The sequence below is a fragment of the Dipteris shenzhenensis genome, chromosome 30, assembly GCF_047967505.1.
Source record: "Dipteris shenzhenensis isolate YYH24624 ecotype China chromosome 30, Dip_SZ_1.0, whole genome shotgun sequence".
Classification (NCBI taxonomy): Eukaryota; Viridiplantae; Streptophyta; class Polypodiopsida; order Gleicheniales; family Dipteridaceae; genus Dipteris; species Dipteris shenzhenensis.
The window spans coordinates 14,411,507-14,437,255 of record NC_141625.1 but is presented as its reverse complement, the minus strand read 5'-3'; the positions used below and the strand labels follow the sequence as shown (position 1 = coordinate 14,437,255).

Below are 25,749 nucleotides of genomic sequence, written 5' to 3'. Positions count from 1 at the left end.
ACAAAGCACATACCATGGCCTATAGGGTATCACTAGAACCACCAAAAGATGGCCTACAAACCCCCCTCCATGGGATGGGCTGAAGTACTCTGGAAACATCTCAGAATACCTGGTAGTTTCTGGTCATGGTGGCATATGTTCATCCAAAAGGATATAGCCACCTATGAATATACAAGGAATGTCAGATCATGTAACAAAGGGAACCAAGTGTAAAGCCTGTCGGAAGACTTCGAACTTGGGACAAGGAAGTGCCTTTGTAAACATATCTGCGATGTTGTCCTCTGTGGGAAGATAGGACAACTCTATGTCTCCTGCTGACAACCGCTCCCGAACATAATGATAGTAAACTTCAATATGCTTGGTACGCGCATGAAACACTGGGTTACGCGCAATGGCCAAAGCACTCTGGCTGTCAGTGTAGACAATAGTGGAGGATGTCTAGCAAATACCAAGATCTGTAAGTAACTGTCGAAGCCAAACACACTCTATTGTAGCGGTGAAGACTGCCCTGCACTCAGCCTCACAACTAGACGTGGCAACTGTCGGTTGCTTCTTGCTGAGCCAAGAAATACATGAATTGCCAAGCAAAAAACAATTGCTAGTATGTGACACTCTGGTGTCGGAACATCCTGCCCAATCACTATCCGTGTAAGCATGCATGGTAAGTGAACCCTGATCACCATAGAAGAGGGCTAGATCCTGAGTGCCTCTGAGATATCTGAAGACTCTCTTCACTGCCTGCCAATGCTGTGAACTGGGCATGTGCATGAATCTACTGAGCTGAGATACTGCATACTGCCAGTCAAGTCTGGTGTGACATAAATAAATAAGGCATCCAACAGCCTGCTGATAAAGAGTGATATCACATGGTGGGCTCCCATCATGAGCTGAGAATTTGAAGCCAGGGTCCACTGGAGTAGAGATTGGCTTGCAATCCTCAAACTGAAAACGATCAAGGAGCTGTCCAATATACTTGGACTGAGACATCATGATACCCCCCTCAACATGAGCAAACTGAATGCCCAAATAATAATGGAGCTGTCCCATGTCTGACATGTCAAAAATCTGCTGCAAATCAGCCTTGAAAGCTGCAATTTGCTGAGTATCTTGGCCCGTGATAAGCATATCATCCACATATAAAATCAGCACTAAAAAATCAGATCCACTCCCACAGAAATAAAGAGTGGGTTCCGTGGGACTATTCTGAAAACCAAGGGATAGTAAGTGTGCATGAATTTTGGCATACCATGCCCTGGGTGCCTGCTTCAAACCATAAAGGGCTTTTCTAAGCCGGCATACCTTATTTTCAGAATTAACAACCTCAAAGCCAGGAGGTTGTGTGACATAGACTTCTTCCTGCAGATCCCCATGAAGAAAGGCAGTCTTGATGTCAAGTTGGTGCACTTGCCAATGATGATGGGCTGCAATGGCAATGGCACATCGAATGGTAGTAATCCTGGATGTGGGAGCAAATGTCTCCTCAAAGTCAATGCCTTGTTGTTGGGCATACCCTTTTGCAACAAGACGGGCTTTGTATCGATCTATGCTGCCATCAGATTTCCTTTTTAATTTGTAGACCCACCGCGTTCCAATGGCATACTTGCCAAGTGGGAGATCTACTAATTCCCAAGTGTCATTTTTTGCAATAGATTGTAACTCGGCTTTCATTGCATCCATCCACTCTTTGCTGTCAAAAGCATCTTTATGGCACAAAGGCTCTTCATTGCAAGCTGTAGCAAGGAGTGCAAACTCAAGAAAGTGACCATGCTGTCTATTCCCTGATCTTGTGCCGGCAGCAAAAGGCTGATCTTGTTTGCTGTCCCTCAATGTGTCAAGAAGCCATCTGGGAACTTGCCTTTGTTGTCTATTGACAGCTCTTTCTTCAATGACTGCATCATGAGTAGTGGGATCATTTTGTGCCGGAAGAAAAACCTGCAAATCAGCATCAGGTGAGGCTGATTATTGCTTTGTGGAGGGCCTAAAGGAGGCGCATGTTGCTGCTCAAAATCCTCTTGTGATGATGGTAGAGGTAACCAAGATTCAAAGGCATCAAACATGTCAATATCTGGCTTTGCTTTGCTGTCCACAAGAGGAGAAGCTGAATGTTCAGCAAAGATCACATCTCTACTGACAATAATCTTCCCAATATTTGGTTGATATAACCCATACCCTCTGCTCTCCTGGCTGTAACCAATGAATATGCATTTGATTGCCTTGTCATCAAGCTTATGTCTCAGCTGAGATGGTACATGAACATATGCAAGAGACCCAAAAACTTTCATGTGTGAAAGTGAAGGCTTACTGCCTTTCCATGCTTCATAAGGTGTAATAGTCTTTAATGCCCGTGTAGGTGATCTATTCAGCACATAGTTGGCACACATTACTGCATCAAGCCAAAATTTATTGGGCAAAGACTTGGCCTTAAGCATGCATCTGGCCATCTCCATTGTGGACCTGTTTTTCCTTTCAGAAACAGGATTCTGTTGAGGAGTGTAAGGAGTAGTGCATGAGTGAATAATGCCCCGTGAGGATAGAAATGCATCAAACTCCTTCGACATATACTCACCCCCCCTATCTGTGTTGAGGGTGACAAGCTTGCATCCTGATTCATTCTCAACCATATTCAGCCATCTCTGAAAGCATAAGAAAACTTCATATTTGGCCTTTAAAGGATATACCCAGCAATACCTTGTGAAATCATCAATGAGAGTCATGAAATACTTGTATCCTCCAATGGCATTTGTCCTCATTGGGCCACAGACATCACTGTGTACTAGCTGCAATTTCCTTTGTGAGAGTTTTGGACAATTCTTTTGAAAACGAAATCGATAAATCTTACCCAAAAGACAACCCTCACACACATGTTTAGAAACTGTGTGAGTCTGAGGTACATCATTTGCCAACTGCTCTGAATGTATCTTTGCAAGAGCTTTATAATTGAGATGGCCCATTCTCTCATGCCAAAGATGAGTTTCAGCAAGCTGTGAATCTGAAATAGCCCTTTTTGCAAAGTGCAGCTGAATGATGATCAAGGTGATAAAGCCCTTTTTGCAAAGTGCCAGTGAGAACTATGGCATTGTCATCACGAAGATCATATACTAGGCATCTGTAGCCATCAAAAATTACTATGAAACCTGAAGTAGCAATTGCTGAAATTGAAATCAAGTTGACTTCAATTCCAGGCACAAAAAGAACATTTGTCAGAGTGACAGGATGGCTGGAAATGGATGTGAGCTGCACATCTCCAACTCCTTTTACAGCATATGAAGCATTATTGGCACATGTAACAGTCCCCCCTCGAGGTGCATCAGCTAGAGAATGAAACAACTGTCTGCAAGATGTGACATGCTTGGAAGCTCCACTATCAAAGTACCAAGACTGAGCATCATTAGCAGTAAAGAGTGCATCAACTTTGGAGGGATCAAATGAGCAATCGACAGCCCATGCCCAATCATCCTGAAGAGCATGTGCGTGTGAAGCATCTGCTGGCTCATGGGATTCAATGGCATGTGAGGCATTAACTGTCAATCCTGCTTTCTTTTTCTCCGAAGCAATGCGCTTCCTGCATTCTGAAATGTCATGTCCAGGCTTGCGACAATAGTTGCATCTTTTCTTCTTTCCGTTATCTGCTGTATTTTTAGATGCATGAGAGGAATTGCAGCTGCTATGCGTAGAGGAATTGCAGCTGCTGTGCGCAGATTTTGGCTTGCCCATAGGCTTGGAAGCCTTGCCTCTTCCTGTCTGCTGTGAAGCAAATGCATGATCAGGAATAATGGCTTGTCTGTTAGCTCTACTTTGCTCTTCCTGCAAAAGCAAAGTAACTAGCTGATCAAAAGAATAGTGGTCTGGATTACCCATGGCCACTAATCGAAGGGTTGTAGCAAACCCTTGATATGTATCTGGCAGTCCATTCAATGTAGTACTGACAAGCTGAGAATTTGGCACCACCTCATCAATGTTGGCAAGCTGTTCCATGAGGTCCTTGACCTTTGTCAAATATGCATCCATTGACTCACCTTCATTCATATTCACTTCATGTAATTGCCTTCTCAAATATGCAACACGAGCTTCATTGCGAATCTGATATAGAGAAGCCAATTTATCCTAAGCATCCTTTGCTATCCTGCAAGAACGGATGTGTGGAATAATGATTCTCTTGCATGATAAAGCAATGCATGAATGTGCATTTACATCTCTTGCATCCCATCTAGACTGTTCTTGAGTTGGAAGAGCAGCAACAGGAGTGCTAGAGGAAGAGGCATCAGGAGGAGTACCACCTACAGAAGGACCAGCAGTAGAAACAACCACTGTAGCATTGGCTGGCCTCAGATCAGCCCCAGAAACAATATTCCACAAATGCTTTGCAACAAGAATATGTTTCATGAGATAAGACCACATCGGATAGTTGGTGCCATCCAACTTATCATCTTCACAAAGAACTCCGAATAAATCTTGATTGTTCCCAGCCATAACAACTGTGATAACCTGTAAAAGACCTGAAAACCCAAAAGCCTCAAGGCTCTCACTGCAAAAAGCTGGCTGTTCCGAAAATGACAGCAAATATCTGCAAATTTCTGACCCAAATCAAAGGGCAAATGCAGATCTGACCCAAATGTGACTGTGACAAGCAATGTTCACTGCAAAAGACAGCAAATTTGGCAAAAACCCCAAATTTATTGAGGGCAAATAGGCCAAAGAGAGGGCAAATTCAGAAAAGCCCCAAATTTTGCTGAAATTTTTGCAAATGTGACCCAATGTATGCAAATCTGATGCAAAAACAGCAAATTTGGCAAAAGCCCCAGATTTATTTAGGGCAAATAGGCCAAAAAGAGGGCAAATGTGGGAAAGCCCCAAATTTTGCTGAAATTTCGCAAATGTGACCCAATGTCCTGCAAATCTGACTCAATATCCTGCAAAAGACTCAATGTCCTGCAATTAAGCTGTACAGACAGCTCAAGTACAACGTACAGCTGTACTGTCAGCTTAAGTACTGCTATACGGCTGTACGGGCGTACAGTGTACCACTGAAGGTATGCAGATCTACGTAGGATTTGTACTGCAGGTACAGGAGATCTGTACAAACAGTACGACGAACGGGCAGCGCAAGTACGGATCGCATGTACGACTGAAGGTACGACGACGCAGATGTACGGCGACGCAGAGTACGGAGCACGTACGGAAGGTACTGTGCAGTGTACGTTACACGTACAGAAGGTACGGCGCAGAGTACGACTGATACCACTGAAGGTACGACGGATCTATCACTGCACCGTACGTACGGCGAACTGCAACAACCTCCACCGGTAGCACATCTAGTTTCAAATGCTCTATGTGCATGGTTGCCCAATATGTATTGAGATCATGACCTTGGTATTACCAAGGTTGACCTTCAAGTCATGTCTCTTGCAGAAGGTATGGAGTGCACTCAAGATTTTCGTGTAAGTCCGTTTGTGAATTCTTCTTGCAGATGTCATTGACATCAAATTGCCATGCTGTTCAAGGTCACAGGGTTTATATCCCCACTTTTATTCTGCTTGTGTAGGTTTGTCGACAAAGATGGTTACCTTAACCTTTTTGTGTAGGATAAAATTCCTCTTCTGCAATAGCATAAATCTGCAGAATATCCTTGAGCTATCGCTCAATTCCTCCAATCTTCCTGCACATGTTTTGCAGGCCTTCTTTTGCACAAGCCTCAGCTTTGTAGGTTATTCTTGCTCTTGGTGAGGATTATAGAGGAGCCTAAGTGCTTGAATACTCAGGCTCACTTGTGTGTGCATTCATCTTGCTAGAAAACTGCCCAATAGAGGGGCTTCACAGGTCTAGCAAGGATAGCTCCGACAGTATGAAAGAAAACAGGCAGAGGCCCTCTAGACTGAAGTTCCCTCACACATATGCACAGGTAGGAACATCCACACACAAATGTGAATTGCTGTGATATGAAGCTCTCCTGGAGATGCAGAATGCACACACAAAAGTGTGACAACTTACTGGAAACACACAATTAACCTCACATACAGCAAACCCTAGCTGAGGAAAGAGAAGCTTCCTAATGGCTTCTCACAGAAGCCATCCCCATCCTATGTGGCACACTGACACAATGCATCAAACTCATGCAATGGTTGCAATACTTGCATCTGATTGGCTGCCCTAGAGTGAGTGACATGGTCAGTGCATGCCTATGTCACACGTGAAAAGGCCACATAATGGATCGTTGCCATGTGGCAACCATCCCCTCCATCCATGATGGATGTATGTGGGGGCTTGCCACATCCTGTGACTCAAATCTCCAACCCCTGTCCATGCCATAACATCATGGATGTCCTAACCTGAGGTCTACTCACCACTCTTTTTTACCTTTAACTAATCTAACCCAAAAATTACCCCAATGGTAATTTAGTGAACTAACTCCATAGTACATCAATTCTTCCAACAATCGTGCTATACTACATTCCAGCCCCAAACTTGAACCTAATGCTTGAACTTGTATAGAAACATGATATCCAAAGTGAGAATTTGCTACAAATACTACCAGCATCCTATATGAATAGTTAGAGTAATGATTACGATATTCCATTATAACGTTTTCTTTGGCAAATTTGACTGTGCTATACTCACAGGAAGTGTTCTACTGCCATTACAGGTAAATAGGATGCTCCTGAAGATGGCCTTGCTCAATCGGTGTACATTGTTTAAATATATGATCAAAGGCAAAAGTAATAGTAGATGCAAGCACAGCAGCCTAGTAGTTGGCAACTTGGCTTCAGGCTGCAGCAATTATGTGGCAACATTTTGCAACAACTGTCAGCAGACCACTGAGCCTGAGGAGCAACCAGCTGTCACCAATCTGACAGAAACAACTATTAACAGGCCTATATGGTGTAACTACACAGCATGCCATAAAGTCAAGTAACTCTACAAAATATGAAAAGAGTTATAACAGATTGGTGTGTGCATATACATGCAGAATGATTTGTGACTTGAACAGCACATAAGGTCCTTACCTGCACATTTGAGAGAACTTCGTGGAACGCATGTGTGTGAATGATCAAGGCACATAATTCCATTTTAATGCTTTGTTTGCAAAGCACACTGCGTGTTTACAGACCTGATGTGATCCTGTCTTGCATTCAGCCAGATTATATCCATTCCTGACAGGATTGATGCAAGCTTCTGCAACTTGCATGCACCACAACTCATTCTAACTTCAGCGAAGGTCAATCTCGAAGGACATAAGCTGATATGGGGAGGCTGGCAACATACAACGGTCAGCCACACCTAAGCGTCCAGAAAAATTTCAGAAAGATAACAACTTCCTCGTGTAAGATCATGGCCAGCAGAACCCATTCAAATTTCAGACTCTCTTGCACAAGAAGAAAGAAATCACAATCTTTAATTGAAGACACTAACACATGCACAGGCCAAGATTGATGAAGCAATGCAGTGGGAGGTGGAAAGGCTAGATCAGCTAGCAGGCACAGGCCAGCTGGAGACTTTCCCCAGGGAATTGGCAATCACCACAACTGACAAACCTTAACTTGCCACCTATGGTGCTATACCACATTCCAGCCCCAAACTTGAAGCTAAAGCTTGAATTTGCATTAAATTATGACATCCAAAATGAGAATCTGTTACAAATATTACCAGCTTGAATGTATGTTATATTCACGGGAACTTTGGAAAATGTTTTCTAATGTCATCACAAGTACATAGGATGCTCATGAAGATGGCCTTCCACAATCGGCTAGTCTGTACCAACCTATTAAGATATATGATCAAAGGTGAAAGTAAGAGTACAGGCAAGAGCGACAGGATTGCAAGCTAGCCTAGTGGTTGCAACTTGGCTGCAGGTTGCAGCAATTGTAAATGTCAGCGGACCAGTGAAACTGAAAAGTAGCCAGCTGTCACCAATCTGAAAGAAACGAGTAGTAACAGGTCCATATGCTACCTCTACAAAACACATAGGCATTTATAAAAGATTGGTGTGTGGGTATACAAGCAGAATGATTTGTGACTTGATTAGTAGGTAAGGACGTTAACTGCACTTTTTGAAAAAACAGGGTGGAATGCATGTGTACGAATGTTCAGGGTGCAAAATTTCATCTTAATATGTTTTCCACCCTGATGTAATCATATCTTGTAGGATTGGTGCAAGCTTCTGCAACTTGCATGCACCACAACTCATTCTAACTTCATCAAAGTCAATCCCAAAGAGGCATAGACTGGAAACATTCAAGGGTCAGCCACAACTGAGCATCCAGAAAGGTTTCAGAAGGATAACTTCCTCATGAAAGACCATGGCCAGCGGAAGCTATGCTTACAGCTTCCTTGGCAGTCCCTTTTAAGGTCTTAAAAGGGGAGCTGCAAGGTAATCAACAGCTGATTGTGACCTGATACAGGTATTTGAAAATGTTCCTGGAAAAACAAAAGCAGTAAAATCCTAGCTCCAGAGTTAATCTTACAGAGTCAGCATAGAGTTATCCATTCTTCACTTGGCCATCAGCTTCTAATGTCAGACATTCAGATCAGTTAAGCATAATAAACATATTATGCTAATTCCATATATTAGAGAACATATTCAGATCGCTTGCACAAGACCATGGTTACAGCTTCCCTGGCAGTCCCTTTTAGGATCCTAAAAGGGGGAGCTGCAAGGTGGTTAAACAGCTAATCGTGATATCATACGGGTGGATCTACTCCAGCTCCACAAGTCATGGAAAGGAAATGACTATGCAGCTCACCTTTTGCTAGATTTACTGGCCTCTGTTCCCTAACACAGATATTTGAAAATGCTCCCTGGAAAAGCAAATGTAATAAAAGCCTAGTTCCAAAGTTAATCTTACAGAGTCAGCACAAGGTTATCCATTGTTCACTTGGCCATGAGTTTCTAATGTCAAACATCCAGGACAGCTAAGCATAATTAAGCAATCTATAATTCCATATATTAGAGATGAAACCTAAGAAAGAGAAACTGGAGATATCACTGCCTCAAATATTGAATATTGCAAAAGAGCAAAAAGGTTTACCTTGATATAAAGCTTGCACTTTACTTCATAAACTACTTTGATTCCGGGCTCCTCCATCCGCTTCAAGGAAGGACTACTGGGGTCATTCGAAGCATCATCTTCATACCCAACAATAGATAATGAGCCCACACAAGAAAAAACAACCTTCGCAAAACTAATGTACATTAGATTACCATCATACTAAGACATCAAAAAGATCACACGTCATGCCAACAAAGTGAAGCAAAAGCAAACACCATGTTTAGTCTTGAAATTACTTTAGTCAATACTTATCTGGAGAACATGATCATAGAGAAGAGTGAGCAGCCTATGTCCATACTGTACTGGAAACATCGTTTCCTGGAGTAAGAATCATGTTATAGGCATTTGCACTCCCTTCCCCAGCAAGTGGCATGCATGTCTTACATTTCCTAACCTACGAAAAGACATGCAAACAAGAAGGGTGGAAGCCCCTTGATCCACACTTCAACAAAACTGTTATTCTATCCCTCTGCCTTCCAATACAAGAAGGGTGGAAGCCCCTTGATCCACACTTCAACACACCTGTTATTCTATCCCTCTACCTTCCAATACCCCCTACAGCTCATGTTCAAAGGTCTAAACAGCTTAAAATTGGGTCAAAAGGGGTCCCTATAAGAGCGTCGTGGATACTGCCTAGCTTCCCTAGAAGCATTCTCTCAAAAGAGTGGAAGGATTCCCTGAAGGTGCTAAACGAAAATGTTGCAACATCTCTCTCCTATTAATGTTTTTGATTGAGGCCGATCCACTACCCCTATATCTCAATTTCAATGGGCCAATAAGTGTTCCATGGACAATGCCCAAGCTTTTTAATCTTCTCTGAAGAACTCTGTTGTTATGTTCAAGCTGAGGTAACATGACCTTGGAAGGGTCAGTTGGCATTTTCAGATTGGGTGTGCTCCATGAGCAATCAACCTTTGACAATATCCTGACAAACCATTCTCACCCTTACACTGAAACTTTATTAAGCTAGTCAACCCATGGAATTGAGGAGCCTAACAATTTTGTGGATCTAATGGATATATCTTCCCATCTAACCATGGACCCATTGCCGGAAGATGAGATGTGGCAACATTCAATGGGAGGGTGATGACCTCACATTGCTATGCGGTTAAGCATGGATCGGTCACTGGTTGGCTTCCTAGACAAATTAAAAACATGTTTGTCCTCGGTGGAAGTCCGTATGGCAAGGAATTCAAAGGATGGGAGTTGTCCATCATGACCTGAGGAATTGGTCAGATGCAGATAGCTTGAGGTTGGAGTTATTAAAGCACTGCAATCCTCCTAGAGCAGCTTATTGCTCGAAACAGTTTTGTCCCTTCAACAAAGTTCCAAAGCGTAGTTGATCATGCGTTCCGATAATAATCGAGGGCATGGATTGATCGAGGTAAGAGAGGAGCACGTTTGAGGAGGACATGGAGTTGGTCACATCAAGGAGGTTGGATGCGGTTCATGGATTTGAATGCATCCATAGCAACTACAAAGATCCTACGGAGCATCAGCATCAATATATCTACATCAACATCCCAACCATGGAGCTGAGAGGGGTGTTGAAATATGTGTGCTAGAATGTGTGTTGGACGTCTCCATGTTGGGAGACGGGTCCAGAGATATTTTGAAGTCTATGTGTGTGGATGGCCTAGGGGCTAAGGTCATTTGAGTGCTTTTGGAAGGGCTAGTGTGGACATGGACCTAATTTAGTCCCTTAAGCCACTTGTCTAGGTTGGCCACCCAAATCCCTATAAATAGGACCCCTTACCCTTGTACTTGGTACTCATTCACTCATACTCATTCACTCATGAGAGTCATCTTAGGCACACTCTGGTGCTTATCCACTAACTGAAGGGCCTGAGCCCAACATATGTGGAGAGAGAGAGAAGATCTTTGTAACTGCTTGGTGTTCAGCAATATATTTCCGTCATGTTGATCTTGTTGCATCTACTCCGTCATCATTGTATTCTGACATTCTACAATCTTCCGGTGAGGACACTTGCCCATCCTGTAAAGATTCAATGACAGTTGTAAGAACATTTTCCTGCAAACTTGTAAAGACTTCTTTCTACAATTTGTGAAGATTCCTACAAAGCCGAAATCTCTAGGAGGCTGCCAACATGGTGTCATGTATATCACATCTTCACAAGCTACTGTGAGCAGAAATCAAGCAGCCATCTCAGCTTAGCCCTCAAGTAGATTCTCTTCTCCTTCAATTGTGCTTTCTTTTTGTACTTTCTGAACTTTGAGCTCTCTCTCCCTCTTTCTTTCGACATGCAATTAGAAGCCCTTACAACAACATTGCTTCACCCTTTTTTTTCCTTGTCAGCCTGTTTCTCTTTGTGCTCCTTTGCAAAGTGTTCACCTGGATTTGATTATATGTACATCTGGTTCCAATCTTAGACCAGCTCACATGAAATGAGAATAAGACCGCTTTTGCATGCTGATGATCTTCTATTGATTGAGGATCACTGAGACAATCTTAACCTCAGAAGAAGAGGTTAGGCTGAGAATTTGGATGACAACCTCGACTTTCTGCACTTCCCTCTAGGCAACAAATCCTGCAGCAACATAAAAGCACCTTCATTTCCCACGCAAGTTTCTAACACGATTTGCATGAGTTTCCACATTAAGGAGAACAAGCTAGTCCTTACACACCATTGGAGCTGTTTAACAGTTGTCTGTTGGACACTCACACTTCATTGATCCCATATTTTACAGGAATTGAAAGGCAGTTCACCTATCAAACCCAAGGCACATTTTACCTTTGTGGTGGGCTGTATGACCCAGTTCCATGCGAAACTTAGAGAGTCGGCCAAGAATATTATTCATTTAATTCATGACACAGGAGACTGACACATCACCTATGCCAACTAACTCATACCTATGAAGGGGGAACATGACTTGGATTGGACTCAACTATAGAAGAAAAGAGATCTCATGGATCCATAACAATTAGCTACATCTGGAACCATCAGGCTGGGGAGCAATCATAGGAGGAGGTGATAGCTAGAATTGCTCATACTTTCAAATAAACCAAAGTTTCATGTCCAGACAAAACACATCAAGGTTCACTATCATTTTGTCCACCAGTACACTTGTAGATTTAAGATCAGACGCATACCATCTTCCTGACCATCACTTGCTGTAACGTGTGAAGTTGCTGACACTTGCCCTGGAATATTCAACACGGCAAGACTACCTGTAGAAACCAAAATGCTCAACTGTAGGCATAAATGAAGTTCTAGCCTTAAGGGTAAGTAATAACTCAAGGCCAGATTCTTCTGCAAGCCCCTTACCTGATGGCATCGAAGTAGACAGAGACATAGCAATTGACATAGGCTGTCCATATGAAACATTGGACTTCTCAGCACAAGGGATTGCAAATAATTTTGAACCAGAGCGACCACTTGCACCTACCAAGTATCCACTAGCATTTGAGGGCAAGTTATTACCGGAGATTGCAGGGTGCTGCTTGTATAGGATTTGTACGATGCAGCAACATCCTTGAAGTCTTCCTACATTTTAAAACAACATGTTGAGAATTGTGAGTGTGAAATTGGGGTATGTGCATGCATGTGGATGTGCATGTGCTGAAAGCACAGTGGTGTGCATGTGCTGAAAGCGATGTGAATTTATGAAGGAATCAGTTACACCCCAAGATGCTTGAATCGGTCAATTTACATGGGAGATTGTACCATATGGCTATGCTAATTTCAGCTATGTGCCTAAGTCGGGCATTAAAAAGACCAAATGACAGCAAAGTTATACGGTTCTGGAAGCTGCTTCTTAGAAGTAGATAATTATGGGCACCAAAATAGCACAACCCATTCAAATGGGAAACCGTGTATATGGCATTAGCACTGTAAAATAGCACAACCAATTCAAATGGGAAACCGTGTATATAGCATTAGCTCTGTAGAAGATAACCCTAGATAAATATACAGACTAATTACAAAGACGATACTTACCAAGATTTTAGAGGCATGTCGCAGATAATCCTGAAGACCTTCTTGCCAAATCTCATCTGGCCGTTCTTTCAACTGCTGTTGTACCCAGCTGTGAACAAATAGTGCACAAGTTGGTAAAGTACCATTGCTATCGAAATGTGAAAAGAGACAATGCATTTAGAGGATATCAGGCACTGATTCAAGCACAACAAATTCAAACAAGATTAATGAGCTTCAGTGCTGTAAGGACAAGGTCACGCATTCATGCGAATGAAATTCAGAAGTACAAAAGGGACTCATGATTTGCATAGGACAAAGAAGTATCGTTTTGTTTTCCAAAAAAATCCCTGTGTTAAGCAGGAAGAATGTATAACACAAACTGGCAAGTCTTGATTACACAATTCCTGACCTATGCATCAAATTAAACTAAAGGAGGAAAAACCCAAAAAAAAAGGCCAAATTTTCCATGGCACTGCAAGCCTTTACTATGATGGTCAAACCTACCCAATAAATAACCTAGCTGCTAACAACCATATCATGGTGCCGCTGACACTAGCTGCCCTGCATCGAACTAGGCATTTCTTGGGAAGCCAAGCCACCACAATCAAGAAACAAGGAATCTCTTGAAAAGGATCACGATCTTGATGAAAAGTTTGAGTAGGTTAACACGAATCAAACGGGGTCGACACAGCAACTCCAAGGGATTTACACTACACTCACTTTTGACTAGCACTGTTCAGGCGCACACACATGTGGATGCCATGGCTTCAGTGTTAGGTCCGAACATCAGCCCAGATCCTTTTCCCAGAGGTCAGAAGTCTCGTACCAAGGAGGTTGTTGACACTTGGTTGCACAAGTGGCAAGTATACTTCCAATTTCACCCTTACCCGGATGACAAGAAAATACAGCTTGCTGCAAGGTTTATGTCAGGAAAGGCTTTATTGTGGTGAAAGGAACTCCGACCCCAACTTGCAACAAGGATAGAATTTGAAGGGGTCTTCAGAAAAGAGTTTCTTAAGAAGGAGGAAGATTACGATATCGTAGGCAACCTCAAAGCTCTCGATAATCTAAATCTGACTTTTGAGGTTTATCTTCGGAGGTTTCGGGATTTGCAGACCAAGGCTACAAAGATGGATCCAGTGACCTTGTTAGGTTTCTTTGTGGATGGTTGGCCTGACTCGTACAAGTTACAGATCAAGAACAACAAGTGTACCACTTTGCAAGAGGCCATGAATTACGCGTGCATCTATGATGACCCCATGGCCACTGCAAAGGGAACCACAGTTGCCGACATGGGTGGGAACAACAAGAGGAAGTTCTTCCAGTCTACCACTGGTACCGGGGAGTCGAAGTCTATAGACAACGCCTCCAAGAAACATGCGACCTAGACGAAGAATAGTCGTGCCCGTTTCCTTCGTACATTAAAGTTAAAGAAAGAAGGACGTTGCTTCATATGCGAGGAGCGGGGCCACACAAGGAATGATTGTCCTAAGCACAAGAACCAGATGCACGTCCCGAGACCAAAGCCTTAGGGACCGAAGCTCCATGCGGGTCTAGGTACCAAAGCTAAGGGAGCTAATCAAGTTTCGACGACAGGTATTTCTGTAAATCTCATTACCTGTCCACTTTCTTGTAATTGCACTTTTAATAATTCGTTATTTGGTTCCCATGATCTTTTTCGAGTTTATGGAGAAGTTAGGGACCAAAGAGTTCACATTCTCTTTGACCTGGGCAACTTTTACAACTGTGCAAAAGATGGGGCTGTCCACGATACCTAGTGATCACACCTACGAGGTGCATAATGGGAAGCAATTTTGGGATCGCAAGATTGAAGCACTTTCTACCCGGATTCAAGACTACACAACTGCTCTTATGTGCTATGTCATGCACTTGGAACATACCCTTTCTTTTTTGGATAAGGACACCCAATTTTGTATTTAGTATGATAATATTCCCTCTTCTCAAGGACCTATTGTATCGGCGATGCAGCTTCGGATATAATAAACACTGCTCATTATGATGTATATCAGTGTGTTTTAATTCCGCTTTCTTCATTTGTTGTTTCTGTTAATAACAAAAATAATTTAAGTGTGTTTGAACACCGTAAATTGAGAACGTTGTTGGATGATTTCATGGATATATTCCCTGCACAACTGCCTAAAGGTTTACCTCCAGAACGGGTAGTAGACCATCGCATAGATTTAGCACGTGGAGCTCAACCTATTAGTGTTCCACCTTATAGGATGAGCCAGCTTGAGGAGGATGAGTTAGCTTCACAACTACAAGATTATCTGAATATGGGCTATATTCGCCCAAGTAAATCACCTTGGGAAGCACCTGTCCTCTTAAGAAAGAAGAAAGATAATTCATGGAGAATGTGTATAGATTATAAACGATTGAATAAAGTGACAATTACGAATCAATACCCTCTTCCTCGTTCCTGAATCAATACCCTCTTCCTCGTTCCGATGATTTGATAGACCATTTGGCCGGAGCGAAGTATTTCACTAAGATTGATTTGTGTACAGGTTATCACCAAATCCGTATCTATGCTAAACACATAGATAGAACCGTATTCCGAACTAGGTATGGCCACTACGCGTTTCTCGTACTACCTTTTGGTTTGACCAATGCTCCTACCACCTTCCAGCAAATGATGATTCACACATCACAGCACCCCTGACAAGCATATTGAAAGGTCGTGGACGCACGTCTACCCAGCCGATCTCTTATAATGATGCATTGAACAAGGCTTTTGAAACCTTGAAGTTAACTATCAAGGAAGCACCCGTTCTTGCATTACCGGATCCTACCCGACCTTATGTTTTAGAGGCCGATGCGAGTGATTTTGCGATTGGGGCAGCTTTATTCCAAGAAGGCAGACCTGTAACTTTTGAGAGTAAGAAGCTAGATGACACCCAATATTGTTGGTCCACACTAGAAAAAGAACTCTATGCGGTTATGTATGCTCTGAAGGTTTGGACACACTTGTATGGTTCGAAGTTTCTTGTATTGACCGATCACCAGTCAACCAAGTATGTGTGTGATGGGTCTGAATTGAGGGAACGGAAGGCTAGATGGGCAGAGTTAGTGCAAGATTTTGATTTTGAAATACGTTATCGATATGTGTGCCAGATGTTTCGGATCTTCGATCCAAGATTCTCTGGGAGTGTGTTACGCTCAAGTCGAGGTAACATGACCTTGGAAGGGTCCGTCGACATTTTCCGTTAAAGGATCAATGCTTGTATTATATTTGTTTGGGCTTCATGTAAATGATCAAAAAGGAATCAAGGTCAAGGTCCTTGGTGAGGGTGACATGGCACTAGACTAGGTGGATCCAAGGCTAAGGGACCTAAATGCATGAAATGTGCCAAGGGGCAAATGGCTTTAATGATATCCCAAGAGAGGGGTAAAAGATGCATTAAGGAGGAACCCTAAATTGAAGACATGTGGCATACTAGATCCATCTAGGGAATTTTGGGACTTGGTGGAAATTTAGTAAGCAAGAGCTTCAACGTAAGAAATTTTTGATAAGAAAGCTTACTACCACCGAGATCGACTAGGAGGTGATTTCGTGTGCCTGTGCCCGTGATTCAATGTAAAGCTAGGAGTAAGCAGTTCTGATGTGTCATTTGGTATCAGAGCGCAGGATTTGGTGATTGTCGTGGTCTGTCAACTCCACGTACAGCTTCAAACCAATGATGAATTGAGGAAGGCTTTGGTGTTCTCTGTCCACGGTATTTGTGCGTCTGCAGTATGTCGCGGCAATTTGTGAATCAAAGGGCTGTGTGATGCCCAAAATTGACGACGAATAACACGAAGCACAGATTGTATTTCGGTATGATATGTTCACGGACGTCATCGAAATAGGAGGTACCCGATCAATATTTCAAATCGATGTCAGAACGAATGATGATTGCGTGACCTGAGTGCAATTCGGCGTTTTAATTATAAAGGGATTCAAACATTTGGCATACAAGCTGCGCGTGTAAGGAAGCAATACGTGTGTCAGAACAGATGCAGATTCAGCTAGCGGGATCTTCTCAAAGGTCAGTACCTCTTTTGTTATGTGTGTCTGTTGCTAAGTTAGTAACTAGTGCACCTGATAATATCATGTCAAAGCCCACAGCAACGGGATATACAGCCTTTAATGATACGGAGTTAATTAAGATGAAAGGGCAAGTAGCTGATCATGATGTCATTGTGTTGTTTGACTCAGCGTCAACGCACAATGTAAGTTGGAGCTTCGAATTTAGGACTATGTTGAGAAGCTTGATTTTGAAATGACAAAGCTTGCTCATGCAGACATAGCCTTGGGCAAGGCTTGGCATTCTAGGAAGAATCCAGCCATAGATTGGGAAAAACACATTTATCAATTCAAGATGAATGATGTGCTATACACTTTATTGACGATATTCTAGTATTCAATAAAAGTATTACTGAGCATCACGAACACTTAAGAATAGTGCTAAGTACTTTGAGGAAAGCCAGTTTTTATGTAAATAAAAGAAAACTATACTGTGTATGGTAAGACTTGAATATTTAGGATTCATAATTACTCCTGAGGGAGTAGAAATGGATCCAAAGAAAGTGGCTGCGATACTGACTTGGCCAATCCCTCAGAGTTTGACCGCTTTGCAATCATTCTTAGGATTTGTCTAATTTTATCGAAGGCATATCAAAGGATATTCCGAAATAGTATCGCCATTAACTGATCTGACCTCAGATAAAGTACCTTTTATATGGGGACAAAATCAACAGGAAAGTTTTAACACCATAAAACAAGCTGCGGTCTCAGGACCGGTGTTAAAAATAGTTGATCCCCAGAAATCATTTTTCCTTGAAACCGATGCAAGTGGCATTGCGGTAGCAATTCTCCTCCAAGGGGGAAGCCTAGTAGCCTTTGAAAGCAAGAAGCTTTCTCCCTCTCAACGAAATAGGCCAACTCATGAATTAGAGTTGTATGTTGTTGTCCATGCTTTGAAAACATGGAGACATTATTTGTATGCACCAGAGTTTTATGTTGATGTTGATCATGATACTCTGAAACATTTTTGTAAACAACCTGACTTGAGAGGCCACCAAGCTAGGTGGGCAGAACTCATGCAAGAGTTTGATTTGACGATTCGGTACCGAAGAGGGAAGGATAATAAAGTTGCTGATGCGTTGTCGCGCATTATGCATAATATGAGTTTCACGGTATTAGAGAGTGCTCTAAGGACCGAGATTAGAGAAACTCAAAAGTTGGACGAGTTCGTCCAGAGCCTTTAGCCTAAGCCTCATGTGTTCAAACCCGGGGAAAAGGATGACCTGGCATCCAAAAAAGACCAAACTTATGCAAGATATGCCATAAGGGATGGTATGCTGAAAAGAAATGGCAAGGTAGTAGTAGCTAATCAGAATGATCTCAGGCAGATAGTCATTCAACAATGCCATGATAGCCCATGTGCGGGACATCCAGGAGTTGAGAAGATATATGATCTCGTGAAGCGAGATTTCTTTTGGCCAAAGATGAAAAAGCATATTCATGAATATGTGACATGTTGTTTTTCGTGTCAAGTAAGTAAGACAGAACGGGTGAAGCCACCTGGACTTTTACAGCCCTTAGAGATACCACTGGGTAGGTGGGAGAGGATTTCTATGGACTTTATTGTAGGTCTGCCTACGACACAAGGTGGATATGATTCTATCCTTGTGCTAGTTGATCGTCTTACCAAGATGGCTCACTTCATTCCAACTAGAGAGTCTGTTACTGCCCCGCAAGTGGCGGATTTGTTTATTAGACATATATTTCATTTGCATGGATTACCTAAATCCATAGTGTCAGACAGAAATGTCAAATTTACCGGTCATTTTTGGACTACGGTGTTTGAGACACTAAGGACTGAATTGGGAATGAGTAGTGGGGATCAATCCAGAAACGGATGGTCAGACGGAAAGAATCAATCAAATTTTAGAGGATATGCTTAGAGCATATGTGTCATTGAGGCAACATACATGGGACAAGTGGTTGCCATTGTTAGAATTTGCCTACAATGATAGAAAACATTTCTCTACAGGGTTCACTCCGTTTGAGCTGAACTATGGTTATAGACCAGCGAATCCAACTACAGTTGGAGTACCTCAAAAAGTGCCTAGTGCAGCGAACTTTGTGGTTCAGATGCGGGAGATGCTAGCACTTGCGAGAGCTAACATCCGCCAAGCTATGGATAGAGCTAAGGCGTATGCAGATGAAAACCGATCCTAGAGAATTTAAGGAAGGAGAAAAAGTTTTTCTCAGAGTTCCTTTGCACTCTAAGTCTTTGACTGCAGGAGAGTGTGCTAAGTTATCACCTCGATATTGTGGGCCATGGTTAATTCTAAAAAGAATAGACAAGGTAGCCTATAAATTAGAATTGCCACACGGTTGTAAGGTGCACCCAGTGTTTCATGATTCTTGTTTAAAGAAATTTTTGCATACAGGTGACTCACTAATCGAGGGTGTTGTTTTGTTTCAAGAGATAGAGGATAATGCAAGACGCAAACCAACAGGAATCCTGGACCGAGGAACAATGCAAGTACGCAATCGGAAGATACCCACGGTGTTGGTTGCATGGCATGGTTTACCTCTATCAGAAGCTACCTGGGAATCCGTATACCAAGTACGGAAAGTAATCCCAGACTTTATCGTCGAGGACACTGATGCTTGAAGAGGGAAGGAATGTTACGCTCAAGTCGAGGTAAGATGACCTCGGAAGGGTCAGTCAGCATTTTCCTTTAAAGGATCGATGCTTGTATTAATTTGTTTGAGCTTCATGTAAATGATCAAAAAGGAATCAAGGTCAAGGTCCTTGGTGAGGGTGACATGGCACTAGACTAGGTGGATCTAAGGCTAAGGGACCTAAATGCATGAAATGTGCCAAGGGGCAAATGGCTTTAATGATATCCCAAGGGAGGGGTAAAAGATACATTAAGAAGGGACCCTAAATTGAAGACATGTGGCATACTAGATCCATCTAGGGAATTTTGGGACTTGGTGGAAATTTAGTAAGCAAGAGCTTCAACATAAGAAATTTTTGATAAGAAAGCTTACTACCACCAAGATCAGCTGGGAGGTGATTTCATGTGCCTGTGCCCGTGATTCAATGTAAAGCTAGGAGTAGTTTTGGATGTGTCAGAGTGTCATGATGCTCCTAGTGCTAGACATCCAGGTATACATTGGACTCTGTCTCTTATGAAACACATCTTTTATTGGCCTAAGATGCATGCATTTATTCAAAACTATGTGATAGGTTGCCGGGTTTATCAAGTTACTAAGGCAGAACACTTAAAAGCGCGGGTTTGTTACAGCCATTGCAAATCCCAGGTAATAAATGGGAAAGCATTTCCATGGATTTTATTACGAGTTTGCCTAGAACGCGGAAGGGTCATGACTCCATTTGGGTCATAGTGGACCGTCTGACAAAAATGGCTAGATTCTTACCTACTAGAACAACCATCTCAGCTGTTCAGTTGGCTCACGAGTTTGTGGACCACTCGTTTAAGCTGTATGGTTTAAAATAAAAGAGTGATATATTCCATGCAAAACAAATCATACAACAGGTGGGAGAGAAAGTACTCTATCCCTAGCCTCAACAATGTGGCCAAAAAGCCATGAAAAGGGGTCAAATGAAAAAATAATGAGCAGTCCCATGTCCTCATGAAGGATATAAGTCTCCCACGAGCTACCAAAGAGGTGCCTGTACACCGCTCCCACTGACTCCTGAGAGTGAAGATAATCTCCGCCCAAATGGAAGCGAGAGTGTCAACCTCCGTGCATAAATGACCCCAAGGACAAAAGAACATCGTGAACACCATATGCACCATAGGGTAATGCTGGAAATCACCTCCCAAGCTGACCCTGCAGCTGAAGTAGGCATGGAACCCTGAGCTGGTACCGGTACCAAAAGTAAATCCTGCGGCTCTATGATGCTGGCCTCTGTGGGACCCCGTCTCTGGCGACGCTACATGAAGAAACCGTGGTCTCCTGGCTCTCACTCAAAGAGAGGAAAGGCTCCAACTCCTCTCCCCCAAAGGGCAGCGCCCCAAGTCATCAGAAAGGACTCAGATGTAACATATGAGAACAACCTGAAGATACTTGTCCATACCACTCTAGAGCTGGTGCAACTCCATAAACAATGCTTGCTAGATTCCTCTGCAAGCTGACAATGCATACACAAGGAGGGACTACCCATCTGTTGAAGCCAAGTACCCAGAGCTATGCCCCTATGTATAGTGAGCCAAAGAAAGTAGGAGACTTTCTTGGCCCTACTGATGCCCAAAAAGTGCGTCCAGTAGCTCTACAAGAGCTCTGTAGTAAGTCCCTGTGCGTGCCAATGCTGGGAAGCAGATGGTAGGTGATGACAGTCTCTCTGCCCTCGTCGAGTACTGGAAAAATGAAAGAGGACGAACGCCCACCACCGGAGCAGGCCATGCCCACTCACCTGGGTCCCAGTCAAGCTCCGCAAGAGATAGACCCTCAAAAATCCAAAGTCTCCATCTAGTATCCTCTGCAATGGTCAACCTGGAAGGATCTGTGGCCCATTCCTTACCCAGGCAACCAATGACCCTGACTCTCTGCCAAAGGAGCTCTTGTCGATCCAGGGGCTGAGTGGGATACAATCTGTGAGAGGAGTCCGTCTCAAAATAAATAAACGGTGCCGGTCCTAAACGAACTCCAATGCATAGCCCAGCCTCACTAAAACAACCTGACCAAGTAGAGATGGGATGAACATAGGCTGGATCTGTAAGTATATCCCTCCACTCCTGAGGAATAGCTCTCATGATCAGTAATCTGGTGGCAGCAATCTGTCCAAGTGGCCCATGTCTATCTCTGATCACCTCCTCTAACATCTCCACACCTCCCCTGAACCAATCTCCGACTGTCACAACCCCCTGAGCATGCCATCTGGCCAAGCGAGTCCTAAGTTCTGTACCAGGGGAAGATCCCTGGTACCGAACCAGGGGGTTATGGTAAAGTGGCTGTCTGGCAATTTCCTCTCTGGAGAAGGGAACTGCTCTGATGAGGTGCTGTTGAAAATGATCCCATATCTGAATAAGCCTTTTCACAAGTAGTGAGGGAAGGCTGAGAATGCTGGTCCGTCAGGAAGATCCAACTGACTCTACCTGCCCACTGACCTGCTGCTCTGGGGGTGCACTGGTGAATCCCATGCAGTAGGAACTGCTTCCACGGCTAATCTCCTGGAGTCGAACCTCTAACAAGAAGTTTGACTAAAAGAGCTCTGCTCTGCATCTCCGGATCAAGAACCCCAAGTCCTCCCTTCGAGAAGGGTAAAGTGATAGTATCCCATGAAACTCTGGCCCTAGTATCCTCAGAACCATCACCACCACTCTACAGAAAGTTCCGAAGCAATCTCCTCACCTGACAGATCGAGTCAGCATGAAAACACCAACATGACGCAACGTACCACATAGTCGCTAGTAGAACTTGGTTGAGTACCAGCGCTCTTCCGGCCAAAGAAAGTCTAGCCGTACTCCAGTAGGCTAGCTTTCTCCGGATACTCTCAAGAACTCCGGCAAACTGTTGCGTCGGGGACACCTCAATGCCAACCCGAAAGCCTAGATATCTCGTGAAGGTGCCTCTGGGTATCCATACAAAGCCTCTGTCTCCTCCCCATGCTGGGGTATCCTGCTAAGCTCCAGTCCAGATGCCTTTTGATTTGTTCCAATTGACAAGTCCCCTTGAGGCTAGACAGAACTTGTCAATTGAATCTGCAGCAGTAGCAGGACTATATGCATCTCCTCTGACTGTCAGTGCCGTGTCATCAGCAAACTCAGTGTCCAAAAGCTCTTGCTCCTGCCGGATAGGCAGATGAAGGCCCAAAGTGCCATGACTGGTAGCCTGCATAAAGTATCCCATAGCCTCCGCTACGACAAGGAAAAGGTAAGGTGCACGCGGGCATCCCTGTCGTACCGATCTGGATAGCTGAAAAGCCGGTCCTCTGCCTCCACAGACCACCATCTTGCTAGAGGAGTGAGAGTAAAGTGAGGAGACCCATAAAATCCATCTATCACTGAAGCCTAGCCTCCTCATAGTGCCCTCCAAGAAACCCCAGTCCACCCTGTCATAAGCCTTCTCAAAATCGAGAAGGAGAACTGCAATCTCCTGTTGACTCTCCTTCGCCCAGTGAGTGGCCTCCCAAAAAGTGAAGATATTATCCAAGATACTCCGATCTTGGACAAATCCTGTCTGAGTAGCTCTGATGATATCTGGCAGCATAGGCTTTAAGCGAAGAGCCAAGGTCTTCGCTAGGATCTTGTAGGCTGTCACTAGAAGTGTAATGGGTCTCCAATTATGTAGGAATGTCTTGTCTCCCCCTTTCAGGATGAGACAAATCATACCTGTGCATAATGTCTCGCCCAAAGATCCTGTATCGAGAGCCTCTTAAAAGGCAGAAAGTAGATGAGGCCCAATCGTATTCCAAAGAGCTCTAAAAAGAAGTGGCGACAAACCATCCTCCCCCGGGCATCTGTCTCTGGGCAGCTCATGTAACGCATCCGTGATCTCCAGGAGTGATAGTGGGCTATCCAAAACATGACTCATCCTGTCTGAGACCATCTGGGGGACATGACTCCAAATCTCCTCTCTAGCTGTGATCATCTCCTCGATGACTGGATCGGCGGTGTAAAGAGTGGAATAGAAATCAGAAGTGATCTCAACAAGACGGTGAGGGTCCATCTGAAGAGACCCGACCTCATCCACAAGTCTACGAAGACTGTCCGAAGAGTATCTCTGACCCACTGCCCTAAAGAACTCTCTAGAGCATCTATCCCCCTTCTAGATCCAAAAAGTCTGCCGGGAGTAAAACCTGAACTAGGCCCTCCTGCCTTGAATCTCCTCTAGTCTCTCCTGAGCCTCTGAAAGCTGCCCTCTGATGAAAAGAGAATGAGGAAAACTCTGAATCAATCTCTGAAGTCTGGATACCTCCGCCCTTGCGTTCCGATCTCTGCTTTTCCTTCTCCTCTTTTGCCCTCAACTGGCAGGCCATGCTGACTCTAGCCAAAGCCCCCTCTACCCACATCAACCAGCCCTGATCCACAGGAGTGTCCTCTGACAACCAAGCCTCTCTCAACCGTTTCACGAACTCTGTGTCCTGAAAAACAAAGTCCGGAACTCTCACAGAGCATGTGCTCTCCAGTCGAGAGGTATGGAGAATCTTTAATAGAACTGGAGCATGGTCAGATAAAACATAACCCGGGCAGATCCCAATCTATCCTCCTCTGGCCTAGCCCCATTGGCCAATATAAAACATTGTGCTTATCCAGGAGCATAAGCTCTCCCAAGACAGGATTGACAGATGCAGATCCTTACTCAGAGGACAGAGCCGGACATATTGGAGCCCAGCGGATGGCACGAGGCGGGGAGTTTGCATTTCAGTTTCAGCCAGGTGGGCCTCAGAGATCACCCAAGAGGGTACACTAGTGGAGAGCAGGGCATGCTATGTTATTCTTCAGATTGAGAGCACAGCAGTTGGTGTTCTCAATGTGTATGCTCGGGCCCCAAAAATAGCGAAGACCTCTAACTGATTCGTACCCTTGCCACTCAACCCGAGAATCAAGCCCATTGAGTTGCGGACGCGCGCCTGCATCATAGCGTAGCGCAAGGCCCGATAGCAGATCCCAGGCTTCACAGCGCCACCTGGTGATATGGGACAGCAGAGGCTGGTTAGGATTTGGTTGGGAGTTCGTGCCAATAGCTCAGCTCGTGGCTCAGAGGGGACATCTCTTGATTCGGGATCGCTTCCCGTAGATGTCATGGTTGGGTGGTGAGCAACCTGCTCAGTTTCCTCACGTTTCGTGTGTTCTTGTGTTTGCTTGCAGATCAAATGTTTCAGAAATGCGGGGATCATGCCACGTATCCTTGGTCTCCCTTTGATGATTAGTTCGGAGATCCTATGATCGATCTAGAGATGGTATAAGTCATTGCAGCTCCCAACATTGGCACTATGGAGGGTCATCCTTTTGGGCTAAGGCAAAAGCAATGTAGGTTGTTCGAGTTCTACAAATTTAGCAACCCTTAGCTTTTGTGAACACCCACTACAGGCCAATGGAAGTGCGGCTCCCACGTATGGGCTGGAGAAAAACAGTGATCAAACGGGTTACGATCTATGACCAGACCTATGATCAAGCTGGGAGGGAAGGAGAGGTGCCCCACGGTTGGGGGGTATTTTACAAGGTTGGGAGGAGGAGGCTTAGGCGCAACGAGAGAGAGAGAGAGAGAAAGAGAGAGAGAGAAAGTTTATTAAAGTCTTCAGAAGACCAATGGATCTATGAGACTGCGAAAAAACCTGAATACAATGAGCTGTCGTAGTGGAGCTACTAAATGAGCATCCACACCAATGCAAAATGGCAGTACTAAGTCCTAAGTACAGCATAGTCATATCCCGACAATATATATATCAATCTCAGCATCATCGTCGGCATCACCATCATCATCATCATCGTCAACAAAAACAGAACATCAGGATGGATGAGGTTGTGGAAGCGGAGGCATGAGGTCAACAATAGACCGATGTCGCCCCCTCAAGGGTGCAATCCTGGTAAGTCTCCTTGTCGTAGCTCTACATCTAACCAAGGCCACTATGACCCCCGTCGGTCGAGCTCTGACCCTAAACAAGGAGGGGATGTCCCCAAGTGTGATCTGTGAGTCAACCCTCTGTCTGAGCTGTCGGGTCACAGGCTCTGACCCTAAACAAGGAGGGGATGTCCCCAAGTGTGATCTGTGAGTC

General features: G+C 44.0%; 1 protein-coding gene across 1 annotated transcript in view; it reads right to left on the bottom strand.

Annotated features, from left to right (window-relative positions):
• LOC147881750 (Pleckstrin homology (PH) domain superfamily protein) overlaps nt 1-25,749 on the bottom strand; it is a 121,153-nt gene that overhangs the window by 33,964 nt on the left and 61,440 nt on the right. Inside the window, exons 4-8 of the mRNA XM_087401425.1 lie at nt 13,004-13,091; nt 12,488-12,550; nt 12,332-12,374; nt 12,157-12,234; nt 9,024-9,121 (exon numbers count right to left, since the gene is read on the bottom strand). Of these exons, the coding sequence (XP_087257551.1) occupies nt 9,024-9,121; nt 12,157-12,234; nt 12,332-12,374; nt 12,488-12,550; nt 13,004-13,091 (370 nt within the window). The remainder of the gene's footprint in view (nt 1-9,023; nt 9,122-12,156; nt 12,235-12,331; nt 12,375-12,487; nt 12,551-13,003; nt 13,092-25,749) is intronic.